The 15,177-nt window shown below is 38.8% G+C and overlaps 2 protein-coding genes across 3 annotated transcripts in view; one reads left to right on the plus strand and one right to left on the minus strand.

Annotated features, from left to right (window-relative positions):
• Positions 1-15,177, minus strand: part of ANKRD45 (ankyrin repeat domain 45) — a 46,029-nt gene that overhangs the window by 6,547 nt on the left and 24,305 nt on the right. The window lies entirely within an intron of this gene.
• TEX50 (testis expressed 50) lies at positions 24-5,225 on the plus strand. The gene has a single exon (XM_057507886.1). It carries the CDS (start codon positions 3,488-3,490, stop codon positions 3,818-3,820), a length of 333 nt encoding a protein of 110 aa, XP_057363869.1. The 5' UTR covers positions 24-3,487; the 3' UTR covers positions 3,821-5,225.

Genomic DNA, 15,177 nt, shown 5'->3' on the forward strand with positions numbered 1-15,177 from the left:
CAATAATAAGACAAAGACCAACAAATACACTCAGTTGTTTGTAATGCACTATTGTATACCCAGAAATTTACAAAGACTGTGTATAAGGAGGTCTGTTGTGGTTATTTTCATTGAATTTCAAAAAATATAACACTCAACTAGCACAGCACTGTGGGGCACCCAAATTGTGCTGAATTTTGACATGCCAAAATTTGATGAACAAATAAATATGAAATGTGACACCTGATCCCAAGATACCATATTCTGTTAAAATATCTACCCTGGAGACAGAAACAAAAAAACATTTCCAATGTCCCTTGCTTTACCTTTCTTGATCCTTCAAAATAAATGCAAACGTAGATTTCTTATTTAAAAAAAAACACCACCACAGACTGGGTATCTTGTAAACAAAAGAAATTTATTTTTCACAATGAAAATAATTCCATTCATTATAGCACCCATAGTAATGTCATCACAAAATTTGCAAGCCTTGTTTAAATAAAATCATAACATTTTGAGAAAAATAAGAGACTCAATAAATGGCGATGCTTACTATATTCCTAGATATAACTGAATTTTTGTATAAGATATAAACTGTAGATTAGCCCCAAATACACTTAAAGGTTGATGTATTCATTTCCTGTGGCTGCTACAAATCACCACTAATTTGGAGGATTTAAAACATCACAAATTTATCTCCTTACAGTTGTAGAAGCCAGATGCCTGAAATCAGTTTGAGCCAAAGTCAAGGTGCTGGCAGGGCTGAGTCCTTCTGGGGGCTCTGAGGGAAAAAAGCTATCCCTCCCCTTCTCCAGCTTCTAGCTATTGTTTGACTATATTCCTCAGCTGTGGCCCCTCCCAGCACCTTTAAAGTGACCACCCCAGTTTCTGCTTCCTGCATCACATCCCCCTCTCTTCACGTCAAACAAGCCTCTTATTCCCCTCTTATAAGGACACCTGTAATTATATTTAAAGCACACCTGGGTAATCCAGGATAATCTCCTAATCTCAAAATCCAAAAATTTAAGCATACCTGCGGAGTGCTTTTGCCCTATAACATTTACAGGCTTCAGTGATTAAGACCTGGATATCTCTGGAGGCCACTGTTTAACCTACCTCACAAAATTCCAAACAGGAACTTTTAAGATATTTAATGAATTCACTCAAAAGCTCAATTGTACTATCTGTAGTACCTAGCAATCTCTCTAAGTCTCATTTGCCTTTCTGTAAAGTGGACTTAATAAAAGGACCTTGCACAGTCAAATTCAGACTCACATCTGGACTAGTATTAATGTATAGGGACCACCTAACTCGTCTTGCTTCCAGCCCTCCACAGCTTCAAACTCATCATTCACGTTGCAAGCAGAATTAATTGCCTAAACTGGAATCTAAGGTTTAGGTTTTGGCTCCACTAGTTGGGTGACCTGGACTCAGTGGTGGTTCCAGAATCTCAATACAGGATGTAGTTTAGGAGAGGAATTGGCTAGAAGAGGGGACTCAGGAACTTGCCATGAAACTGTGTTTGTGTAATACACATGCTGGTTTTACTGACAGCACATATTTATTTGGGTGGCTTGCTTACATCCTCCTAAGGCCAATGTACCTGTCTTGGTGCATTCAGGCTGCTATAGCAAAATACCACAGACTGGGTATCTTGTAAACAAAAGAAATTTATTTTTCATAGTTCTGGAGGCTGGGAAGTCTAAGATCAAGGTGCCAGCATGGTTACAGCCTAGTGAAAGCCCTCTTCCTTCATAGCCAGCACCTTCTCATTGTATCCTCATATGGTGGAAGGGGCTAGGGAGCTCTGTGGAGACTCTTCTGTAAGAGCATTAACCCTGTTCATGAGGGCCCCACCCTCCTGTCTAATCAACTCCCAAAGTCCCCACCTCCTAACACCATCACATTGGGCATTAGGCTTCTCACATATGAATTTAGAGGGGATATAAACATGCAGCCTTCACCCCTCTAACCTGTTTCTCCATCTATAAAATGGAAGTAGTACAGTACAGACCTCATAGGGTTACTGTGAGGACTAAACACAAATGTAGTATAATGGATGCAAGTATCCTGGCTCAGTGTCTAGCACACAGTAAGGCACTCAACAAGTTTATTATTATGTCACTCCTCTCCTCAAAGCTCTATGAATGACTTCCTATTGGCTACTGAATAAAATCCAGGGTCCTCTGAGAACTATCTAGCCACAGACTATCTCTCCAGCTTTCTCTCTTCCAACATTCATCCATGGGGAGTCTCTCATTAATGATAAGAGCCTCACTGTTTATAGAGCAACACCCCCAACGTCAGCTCACTCCTTCAGTCCCTCAGGTCTCTGCGCACACATCATCTCATCAGAGCAGCCTCTCTGACTGCCCTCTACAAGAGTTCCCATGCTCACTAATCCACTCACTGGCAACTTCATAACCCTCTGAACACTCTACTTTTCTCCATCCCACTCCATAGATAAGTAGACTTAGCTAGAAATTATTTTCTGTGTCTCCCTACTAGAAAGTAAATTCCATGAATGTAAAGATTCTGTTTTGTGCCCAGTTGTATGTGTATACTCAGCTCCTAGAACACTATTCAGCACATAGCAAGTGCTCATAAATATCTGTTGTATGAATATTTACACAGAAGTTCTTTATTATGTTTCCTCAACCTATGATGCCCTCTCCACATTACCACCTATCAAAATTCTACTCATCCTTCAAAGCTTACTCAATAGGCCTCTGTGAAACTCCTAATTCCCCCAGTAGAACTCTTTGCTCTATCAAATGTTACATGATTATAATTTGATTTAGCTCTCATTTTAGTCTATCTTGTAATTTGTATTATCTTGTTTTTTGCTTCTACTTCTAGATTGCAAGCTCCTGAAGGACAGGGTCTGTGTCTCACCTTTTTATCATATACCATGCCACCTCACCATCTCATTTTTCTCCAATTCCACTGCCAAATTCCCCACCTCTCACCCATTACCTGATAGTACCACACCGTCACCAAAGGGACACAGGTTAATATTCGCTTAGTTGTTTGAAGGGAAGGATGTTCCAAAGTGAAAAAATAGAAGCAGATCCTAGGTTGTATGAAATGGTATAGTTACAACTATTTTTTAAGTAGATGTAAAACTGCCATACTTTAGAAGAGTTGGAGGGGATATAGTTAAATTGTTTCTATGAATTGTATCAATATGATTACAGTTTGAATATATTAGCCAGCAAAATATAGTAAAGTCTTCATGTTTCATAAAACTGAAGCTCAAACCATTCTAGCTGAAAGCAAGAGAAAACCTTTTCTCTTAGCTAAGTGATACCTTTTAGTTCCAGTATGGTTCTTTATGACATCACTGAGTTTATCCCTGAGTCACTGACTGATGTTACAATGATCCTCAGGGTATAAATTTCCTGACTGGGAAGATGTCCCTTGTGTACTAACTAATACTCAGAGCATTTCTACTGTCTCTGTAACCTCAGTGTTTTGGCTTTAGATTTTTTTATTTCTAATTGAGAAGATGTCCGTTCAAGGACTATCCCTGATTTTTCCACTGTTGTTTTTCTGTTTCTTTGGAGAGAGCCTCTGCACTTCTGATGGGATTATATGGAGAAGGATTGGATGGGAGATTCTTCCAGAAGAAATGTCCTCTCTGAAATTTGAGCTTCCTCAATTACACTGTTTACCTTACCCTCTGGACAAACTAAGCTACGATTTTGCCGATATGGATATATTTCAGACTTGTTTAAAACTTTGTTTTATTTTAATACAAGCTCTCTTTTTAATCCTGCCTGTCTTATCTGCGCGTTACCTGTGGATGAAATGGAAGAACTACAAGGAAAAGGTAAATTAGTGATGCAAGTAGTAATAGTCACAGAATGTCAGTGAGTTTAAAACATAAGATTATCAGCTTCTTTGAGGAAAAGTGCCATGTGTTATTCCTCTTTGTAACCTCTACCAACCCAGCTATTCAACCCCACCATCTAGCAAAGTGTCTTGCACACACTAGATGCTCACAAATGCGTACGGAATTAGAAGGATCCTAAAATAACCTAGTCCAACTCCTCTATTTCAACTTATAAAACATATCAAGAGGAGGAGCCAAGATGGGGGTATGAGGAGGGCAGCGGAAATCACTTCCCAAAACCATATATATTTTTGAAAATACAACTATTCCTAAGAGACCAGAAGATACAGCACAACAGCCAGGCTACATCTACATCTGTGAGAACCCAGCGCCTCACGAAGGGGGTAAGATACAAGCCGCAGCCTTGCGGGACCCGAGCATGCCCCCCACCCCAGCTCCCAGAGGGAGGAGAGGAGTCGGAGTGGGGAGGGAGAGGGAGCCCAGGACTGCTAAACACCCAGCTCTAGCCATCGGCACCAGAGCGCAGACACACAGTGCATGGTGTGCTGGATATTAGGGAAACGGAACAGTAAAACCTGCGATTGGGTCCCCGTAGCCGGTGCCCCTGGGACAAAAGAAAAGAGAGTGCTTTTTGAAAATCTTAAAAGGACAGGGGCCTCACTGCTGGACGGAAGTGTCCTGGGACACTTAGCCCAGCAGCTGGGAATCCCCAGGAACTCCAGGTGCCCTAATCCCCTGGGAGGCAGCGCAGCTCTGAGGCCCATCACAGAGATAAACAGCCTCCCGTCCATTCCCCCTCTGCGCGGCCCCACTATAGTACGGGAGCAGCCTGAGAGCGGCTGTGCCCACAGCAGCCACACAGAGCCTCCTCCGCAGCCACCCGGGCCAGACTCACAGGCCCCATCGACACACAGCTAACCAGCACAAACCGCTAGGGATCACTATTCTCACAGGAGAGGAAGGCAACCATCAAGCGGGAAGGACTTTGTTCTCCCAGCTGACACACGCGCCAACTGCCCACGACTACCTCTACCTCCATAAAAAGGCAGAATAATTTGATCCACACAAGAATAACCCAGACAACCCCTGAGAAGGAGCCTGGGGAGATAGATTTAACCAATCTTCCTGAAAAATAATTCAAAATAAAGGTCATAACCATGCTGATGGAGCTGCAGAGAAATATGCAAGAGCTAATGGATAAAGTTGGGAGGGAGAATACAGAAATAAAACAATCTCTGGAAGGGCTTAAGAGCACACTGGATGACGTCCAAGAGGCCGTTAATGGAACAGAAATTAGAGAACAGGAATATAGAGAAGCTGACGCAGAGAGAGATAAAAGAAACTCCAAGAAAGAAAGAATATTAAGAGAACTATATGACCAAACCAAACGGAACAATATCCACATTATGGGGGTACCAGAAGAAGAAGAAGAGAGAGAAAGGGATAGAAAGTTATTTGAAGAAATAATTGCTGAAAACTCCCCCAACTGGGGGAGGAAATAATCAATCAGACCACGGAACCCCACAGAACTCCCAACAGAAGGGACCCAAGGAGGACAACACCAAGACACATAATAATTAAAATGGCAAAGATCAAGGACAAGGACAGAGTATTAAAGGCAGCCAGAGAGAGAAAAAAGGTCACCTACAAAGGAAAACCCATCAGGCTATCATCAGACTTCTCAACAGAAACCTTACAGGCCAGAAGAGAATGGCATGATATATTTAATGCAATGAAACAGAAGGGCCTTGAACCAAGGATACTGTATCCCACACGATTATCATTTAAATATGAAGGAGGGATTAAACAATTGCCAGACAAGCAAAAGTTGAGGGAATTTGCCTCCCAAAAAACCATCTCTACAAGGTATTTTAGAGAGACTGCTCAAGATGGAAGCACTCCTAAGGCTAAATAGATGTCACCAGAGAAAATAAAATCACAGCAAAGAAAGCAGACCAACCAAATACTAACTAAAGGCAAACAATAAAATCAACTACTCACAAAAGCAGTCAAAGGAAACACAAAAGAGCACAGAATAAAACACCTAACATATAAAGAATGGAGGAGGAGGAATAAGAAGGGAGAGAAATAAAGAATCATCAGACTGTTTTTATAATAGCTCAATAAACGAGTTAAGTTAGACAGTTAGATAGTAAAGAAGCTACCCTTGAACCTTCAGTAACCACAAATCTAAAGCCTACAATGGCAATAAGTACAGACCTTTCAATAATCACCCTAAATGTAAATGGACTGAATAAACCAATCAAAAGACACAGCATAATAGAATGGATAAAAAAGCAAGACCCATCTATATGCTGCTTACCAGAGACCCACCTCAAACCCAAAGATATACACAGACTAAAAGTCAAGGGATGGAAAAAGATAATTGATGCAAACAACAGGGAGAAAAAAGCAGCTGTTGCAGTACTAGTATCAGACAAAATAGACTTCAAAACAAAGAAAGTCACAAGAGATAAAGAAGGACATTACATATTGATAAAGGAGTCAGTCCAACAAGAGGATATAACCATTATAAATATATATGCACCCAACACAGGAGCACCAGCATATGTGAAACAAATACTAACAGAATTAAAGGAGGAAATAGAATGCAATGCATTCATTTTAGGAGACTTCAACACACCACTCACTCCAAAGGACAGATTCACCAGACACAAAATAAGTAAGGACACAGAGGCATTGAACAACACACTAGAACAGATGGACCTAATAGACATCTGTAGAACTCTACACCAAAAGCAGCAGGATACACATTCTTCTCAAGTGCACATGGAACTTATCCAGAATAGACCACATAATAGGCCACAAAAAAGAGCCTCAGTATATTCAAAAAGATTGAAATTCTACCAACCAACTTCTTGGACCACAAAGGGATAAAACTAGAAATAAATTGTACAAAGAAAGCAAAAAAGGCTCACAAACACATGGAGGCTTAACCACATGCTCCTAAATAATCAAGGGATCAATGACCAAATTAAAATAGAGATCAAGCAATATATACAGACAAAAGACAACAACAACACAAAGCCCCAACTTCTGTGGGATGCAGCAAAGGCAGTTCTAAGAGGAAAGTACATAGCAACCCAGGCATATTTAAAGAAGGAAGAACTCTCCCAAATGAATAGTCGAAAGTCACAATTATTGAAATTGGAAAAATAAGAACAAATGAGGCCTAAAGTCAGCAGAAGGAGGGTCATAATAAAGATCAGAGAACAAATAAATAAACGTGAGAAGAATAAAACAACAGAAAAAATCAATGAAACCAAGAGCTGGTTCTTTGAGAAAATAAACAAAATAGATAAGCCCCTAGACACATTCATTAAGAGAAAAAGAGAATCAACACATATCAACAGAATCAGAAATGAGAAAGGAAAAATCACAACGGAACCCACAGAAAGACAAAGAATTATTAGAGAATACTATGAAAACCTTTATGCTAACAAGCTGGAAAACCTAGAAGAAATGGACAACTTCCTAGAAAAATGCAAACTTCCAAGACTGACCAAGGAACAAACAGAAATAGAAACAGACCAATTACCAGGAAAGAAACTGAAGTGGTAATCAAAAACTACCAGAGAGCAAAACCCCCGGGCCAGATGGATTTACCACAGAATTTTATCAAACATACAGAGAAGACATAATACCCATTCTCCGTAAAGTTTTCCAAAAAATTGAAGAGGAGGGAATACTCCCAAACTCATTCTATGAAGCCAACATCACCCTAATACCAAAATCAGGCATAGACCCCACCAAGAAGAAAACTACAGACCAATATCCCTGATGAACATAGATGCAAAAATACTCAACAAAATATTAGCAAACTGAATTCAAAAATACATCAAAAGGATCATACAGCATGACCAAGTGGGATTCATCTCAGGGATGTAAGGATGGTACAACATTTGAAAATCCATTAACATCATCCACCACATAAAGGACAAAAACCACATGACCATCTCCATAGATGCTGAAAAAGCATTCGACAAAATTCAACATCCATTCGTGATAAAAACTCTCAACAAAATGGGTACAGAGGGCAAGTACCTCAACATAATGAAGGACATATATGATAAACCCACAGCCAACATCATACTAAACAGCAAGAAGCTGAAAGCTTTTCCTCTAAGACAGGGAACAAGACAGGGATGCCCACTCTCCCCACTGTTAATACAACATAGTACTGGAGGACCTAGCCACGGCAATTAGACAAAACAAAGAATTACAAGAATCCAGATTGGTAAAGAAGAAGTCAAACTGTCACTATTTGCAGATGACATGATATTGTACATAAAAAACCCTAAAGACTCCACTCCAAAACTACTAGAACTGATATCGGAATACAGCAAAGTTGCAGATACAAAATTAATACACAGAAATCTGTGGCTTTCCTATACACTAACAATGAACTAACAGAAAGAGAAATCAGGAAAACAATTCCATTCACAATTGCATCAAAAAGAATAAAGTACCTAGGAATATACCTAACCAAGGAAGTGAAAGACCTATACTCTGAAAACTACAAGACACTCTTAAGAGAAATTGAAGAGGACACTAACAAATGGAAACTCATCCCATGCTCTCGGCTAGGAAGAATTAATATTGTCAAAATGGCCATCCTGCCCAAAGCAATCTACAGATTTAATGCAATCCCTATCAAATTACCAACAGCATTCTTCAACGAACTGGAACAAATAGTTCAAAAATTCATATGGAACCACGTAAGACTCCGAATAGCCAAAGCAATCCTGAGAAGGAAGAATAAAGTGGGGGGGATCTCGCTCCCCAACTTCAAGCTCTACTACAAAGCCACAGTAATCAAGACAATTTGGTACTGGCATAAGAACAGACCCACAGACCAGTGGAACAGAATAGAGACTCCAGACATTAACCCAAACATATATGGTCAATTAATATATGATAAACGAGCCATGGACATACAATGGGGGAAATGACAGTCTCTTCAACAGATGGTGCTGGCAAAACTGGACAGCTACATGTAAGAGAATGAATCTGGCTCATTGTCTAACCCCATACACAAAAGTAAATTCAAAATGGATCAAAGACCTGAATGTAAGTCATGAAACCATAAAACTCTTAGAAAAAAACATAGGCAAAAATCTCTTGGACATAAACATGAGCGACTTCTTCATGAACATATCTCCCAGGCAAGGGAAACAAAAGCAAAAATGAACAAGTGGGACTATATCAAGCTGAAAAGGTTCTTTACAGCAAAGGACACTATCAATAGAACAAAAAGGCATCCTACAGTATGGGAGAATATATTCATAAATGACAGATCCGATAAAAGGCTGACATCCACAATATATAAAGAGCTCATGCACCTCAACAAACAAAAAGCAAATAATCCAATTAAAAAATGGGCAGAGGAGCTGAACAGACAGTTCTCCAAAGAAGAAATTCAGATGGCCAACAGACACATAAAAAGATGCTCCACATTGCTAGTCATCAAAGAAATGCAAATTAAAACCACAATGAGATGTCACCTCATACCAGTAAGGATCGCCACCATCCAAAAGACAAACAACAACAAATGCTGGTGAGGTTGTGGAGAAAGTGGAACTCTCCTACCCTGCTGGTGGGAATGTAAATGAGTTCAACCATTGTGGAAAGCCATATGGAGGTTCCTCGAAAAGCTCAAAATAGAAATACCGTTTGACCCAGGAATTCCACTTCTAGGAATTTACCCTAAGAATAAAGCATCCCATTTTGAAAAAGACAAATGCACCCCTATGTTTATCGCAGCACTATTTACAATAGCCAAGAAATGGAAGCAACCTAAGTGTCCATCAGTAGATGAATGGATAAGGAAGGTGTGGTACATATACACAATGGAACATTATTCAGCCATAAGAAGAAAACAAATCCTACCATTTGCAACAATATGGATAGAGCTAGAGGGTATTATGCTCAGTGAAATAAGCCAGGCAGAGAAAGACAAGTACCAAATGATTTCACTCATATGTGGAGTATAAGAACAAAGAAAAAACTGAAGGAACAAAACAGCAGCCGAAACACAGAACCCAAGAATGGACTAACAGTTACCAAAGGGAAAGGGACTGGGGGGGATGGGTGGGAAGGGAGGGATAAGGGTGGGGAAAAAAGAAAGGGGCCATTGAGATTAGCATGTATAATGTGGGGGGAGGCACAGGGAGGGCTGTGCAACACAGAGAAGACAAGTAGTGATTCTACAGTATCTTACTACGCTGATGGACAGTGATTGTAATGGGTTTGTGGAGGCGACTTGGTGAAGGGGGGAGTCTAGTAAACATAATGTTCCTCATGTAATTTTAGATTAATGATAACAATATAAAAAAATAAAAAATAAATCTCTTTAAATGCTTTCACCTGATGTGGCAGCACAGACTTTTTCATTGTTTTATAACTCAAATATTTTACATTAAAATATTGGACATCAATTATATAAATAAAACACTATGAAGGACTATCAAAAAAAACATCAAGAAAGTAGAATGAGTAGATGGATATATGGCAAATGAAGTTATCTGTCAGAAGTCATTGATTTTTCTCAGCTGCCACATTCATAAAATGATCTAGAACATGAAATCTGTTAGATCCCTTCCACATATATTTAAGAATGTTAAATATACAAACGTCGGTATTTTTTTTTAATGGGCTATAAGGCAATTTCTAACCTTCTCTAAGATAAGTTTCTGGGACATTCTATTAAAACTAATACCCCACTTTGCCAAAGGAACCATCTTTTGAGGCAAATCTTTAAAGCTTATTGACTTCACAATTCAATATTCATAAAATGATTGATTTTATTGCATTATCCCTTGAGGCTGTTTAGTAAAGGAAAATTTTTTGCGAATATTCAAATAATTTTTCCAGCAGAATGCTCTAATTATAAAAAGTACTTATGGTTTGCTGATGGTGATAATGACCATTATAATCTCATATTGGAGTGCACACAAAAGAGCATCTCTTCTGTACTTACACCTTTCTTCTATAGTAACTTTTCTTTTGTGTAAATAAGTAATGTGTAGTTTTTGAAGTTTAAGTATATATATCCAGAAAAAAAATTTAATTTGAACTACAATAAGAAAAAAAAATCCATATAATTTGTTTTTTCTCCTTTTAGCTGGAAGAACAAGCCTCCTCACCTCATAGGAATGTTCTAAAAAGCATGTGCATCCATGAAACTGACCAAATACTCCACAAGGTGAGGGTCATAGAATCAATGATAAAAAACTACCTGAATCAGATGTCTTGCCGTCTTCCAGCTAAGAAATTCAAGCGCTGTAAACTAAGAAGAGGGGTGAAAGGTAACAAGCCAGAGAACACCAGATATACCCGTATAGAAGCACACCTTCGTCCGGTATGGAGACTACGCAAGAAATATATTGAGAGAACTTGTGTACAGATTTAAATGGCTCTTTGAGGGCTTTTGCAATTTTCTGCTACATTCTTTACTGAAATGTTTCAAAGAAGTCTGGGTTGATGTTATTTCTATTCATATTAAAAGTTATTCATGCTCAAGAACTAGGAAAAAGACTGCCTACTATCACAACTGCATATTTAAGTATTTGCTCTTTTTAATGTGTTAGATTACTTATCTGAAATTTAAAAAATGTTGATGTTTAATTCATCACTGATCATACTTAAAATGGAAGAATTTACACTTTTAAAAATTGTTCCTTAATTATCTCATACTGTTTTAGCAATCTGAAATGTCTTGTGGCCATAAAATTAGCTCAGGAGAGTAAGAAAAATCACAGCTATTATTTAAATCAGAGATTTAAGTATGATCAGTGATGAATTAAACATCAACATTTTTTAAATCTCAGATTTTTGTTGATAAGCTACTTTAAATTTTTTAAAGTATTCCAAATTTTTGTTCATCAGCCACCTCAATTTTTTTTTTTTAGATAATTATTTTTTATTGAAGGGTAGTTGACGCACAGTATTACATTACATTAGTTTCAAGTGTACAACACAGTGATAAAACATTTATATACATAATTCTAGGTTCCAGCTATCACCCTACCAAGCTGTTACAATATCTTGACTATATTCCTTATGCTATACATTACATCCCAGTTACTTATTTATTTTACCATTGGAAGTCTGTCCTTTTTTTTTTTTTTTTTTTTGTGAGGGCATCTCTCATATTTATTGATCAAGTGGTTGTTAACGACAATAAAATTCTGTATAGGGGAGTCAATGCTCAATGCACAATCATTAATGCACCCCAAGCCTAATTTTCGTCAGTCTCCAATCTTCTGAGGCATAACAAACAAGTTCTTACATGGAGAACAAATTCTTACATAATGAATAAGTTACATAGTGAACAGTACAAGGGCAGTCATCACAGAAACTTTCGGTTTTGCTCATGCATTATGAACTATAAACAGTCAGTTCAAATATGAATACTCATTTGGTTTTTATACTTGATTTATATGTGGATACCACATTTCTCTCTTTATTCTTATTATTTTTAATAAAATGCTGAAGTGGTAGGTAGATACAAGATAAAGGTAGAAAACATAGTTTAGTGTTGTAAGAGAGCAAACATAGATGATCAGGTGTGTGCCTGTAGACTATGTGTTAATCCAAGCTAGACAAGGGCAATAAAACATCCACGTATGCAGAAGATTTCTCTCAGAACGGGGGGGGTGAGGTTCTAAGCCTCACCTCTGTTGATCCCCAATTTCTAACCTGATGACCCCCCTGCGACTGTGCCTGTCTTAGGTTGTTCCTCCCTTGAGGAATCTTACCCGTCTCTGACTAACCAGTCATCTTCCGGGGCCATACAGGGAAATGTAAAGTTGGTAAGTGAGAGAGAAGCCTTATTGTTTGAAATGGTTAGCTTTTTATTTCTTTGCATATTTATGCCCTGTAGCTTCTATGCCCAGCATTTGTCTTGAGGTATCTTTACCACTTGGAAGAATTATGATACTCGGTAAATTTGATATGAGGCACGAATTCTATTTAAGGGTTGTAATTAGGAAGGAAGAAGAAAAGCTATAGAAGTAGCAGGCAGCAGAAAACCTGGGAAGATTGATTATTTCTTTGACATATCTTCTTGTAGAGTAACTTCAGCATGTATAGGTTTTAAGCTACTACTTATATTGCGCACACACATTAACATAATAGGAGCATAGTTACATAACCAAAGCATTTCTGTAATTACCAGCCATCTCCAGTGAAACCAAGAAAACCAGTTAGGCACCTTAGGCATTTGTGAAAACTTATCTATGATATGGTGGATATTGTCCAACTGAACTTGAACAGTCTGAGAGAAATCAGACAAATTAAAACAAACCATTCCTGGGGAATGTTCACATCCCTTATGTTCTTTTAACAGTAAATAGTCTGTAGTTGTAAGATTTTGGAGTGCTACAATTTGCACTTCTCCTAATTCTTGGTTGAGTTCCAACAGTATAGATCCAGTCAAATTTGTTGTTTTACTGTATGCACAGGCCAGCTTAGATATCTCCTTCCTCATTCCCATGGCAAGTCCAGGAGCTGGTGGGATGAGTGCATCTGCAGCTGTAGCAGTGCACGGATCTGTGTTGGGGTTTTTTGATGATCATCTTCTGGCATGAGTCTTCCAGAGAGTGCTGATGTTGGAAGTTCTCTTTCATATCGTATCTTAGTTCATTTTCGGGGTAGCCCAATTAGGCTTTGATCTTCTGTATAAATGCAAACAGACCCTTTGCCTACACTTTTATATGCCCTTTATACTCTTGTGTAGAACTCATTGGAGGTTACCACACAGGAACTGCCCTTTTTTTGTTTTGTTTTGTTTTGTTTTTGGTATCACTAATCTACACTTACATGACGAATATTATGTTTACTAGGCTCTCCCCTATACCAGGTCTCCCCTATAAACCCCTTTACAGTCACTGTCCATCAGCATAGCAAAATGTTGTAGAATCACTACTTGCCTTCTCTGTGTTGTACAGCCCTCCCTTTTCTCCTACCCCCCCATGCATGTTAATCTTAATACCCCCCTACTTCTCCCCCCCCTTATCCCTCCCTACCCACCCATCCTCCCCAGTCCCTTTCCCTTTGGTACCTGTTAGTCCATTCTTGAGTTCTGTGATTCTGCTGCTGTTTTGTTCCTTCAGTTTTTCCTTTGTTCTTATATTCCACAGATAAGTGAAATCATTTGGTATTTCTCTTTCTCCGCTTGGCTTGTTTCACTGAGCATAATACCCTCCAGCTCCATCCATGTTGCTGCAAATGATTGGATTTGCCCTTTTCTTATGGCTGAGTAGTATTCCATTGTGTATATGTACCACATCTTCTTTATCCATTCATCTATCGATGGACATTTAGGTTGCTTCCATTTCTTGGCTATTGTAAATAGTGCTGCGATAAACATAGGGGTGCACTGATCTTTCTCATACTTGATTGCTGCATTCTTAGGGTAAATTCCTAGGAGTGCAATTCCTGGGTCAAATGGTAAGTCTGTTTTGAGCATTTTGATGTACCTCCATACTGCTTTCCACAATGGTTGAACTAACTTACATTCCCACCAGCAGTGTAGGAGGGTTCCCCTTTCACCACAGCCTCGCCAACATTTGTTGTTGTTTGTCTTTTGGATGGCAGCCATCCTTACTGGTGTGAGGTGATACTTCATTGTAGTTTTAATTTGCTTTTCTCTGATAATTAGCGATGTGGAGCATCTTTTCATGTGTCTGTTGGCCATCTGTATTTCTGTTTTGGAGAACTGTCTGTTCAGTTCCTCTGCCCATTTTTTAATTGGGTTATTTGTTTTTTGTTTGTTGAGGCGTGTGAGCTCTTTATATATTCTCGACGTCAAGCCTTTATTGGATGTGTCATTTTCAAATATATTCTCCCATACTGTAGGGATCCTTTTTGTTCTATTGATGGTGTTTTTTGCTGTACAGAAGCTTTTCAGCTTAATATAGTCCCACTTACTCATTTTTGCTGTTGTTTTCCTTGCCCGGGGAGATATGTTCAAGAAGAGGTCACTCATGTTTATGTCTAAGAGGTATTTGCCTATGTTTTCTTCCAAGAGTTTAATGGTTTCATGGCTTACATTCAGGTCTTTGATCCATTTTGAGTTTACTTTTGTATATGGGGTTAGACAATGGTCCAGTTTCATTCTCCTACATGTAGCTGTCCAGTTTTGCCAGCACCACCTGTTGAAGAGACTGTCATTTCGCCATTGTATGTCCATGGCTCCTTTATCAAATATTAATTGACCATATATGTCTGGGTTAATGTCTGGATTCTCTAGTCTGTTCCATTGGTCTGTGGCTCTGCTCTTGTGCCAGTACCAAATTGTCTTGATTAATAAGGCTTTA

The sequence above is a fragment of the Manis pentadactyla genome, chromosome 9 (assembly GCF_030020395.1).
Source record: "Manis pentadactyla isolate mManPen7 chromosome 9, mManPen7.hap1, whole genome shotgun sequence".
Taxonomy (NCBI): Eukaryota; Metazoa; Chordata; class Mammalia; order Pholidota; family Manidae; genus Manis; species Manis pentadactyla.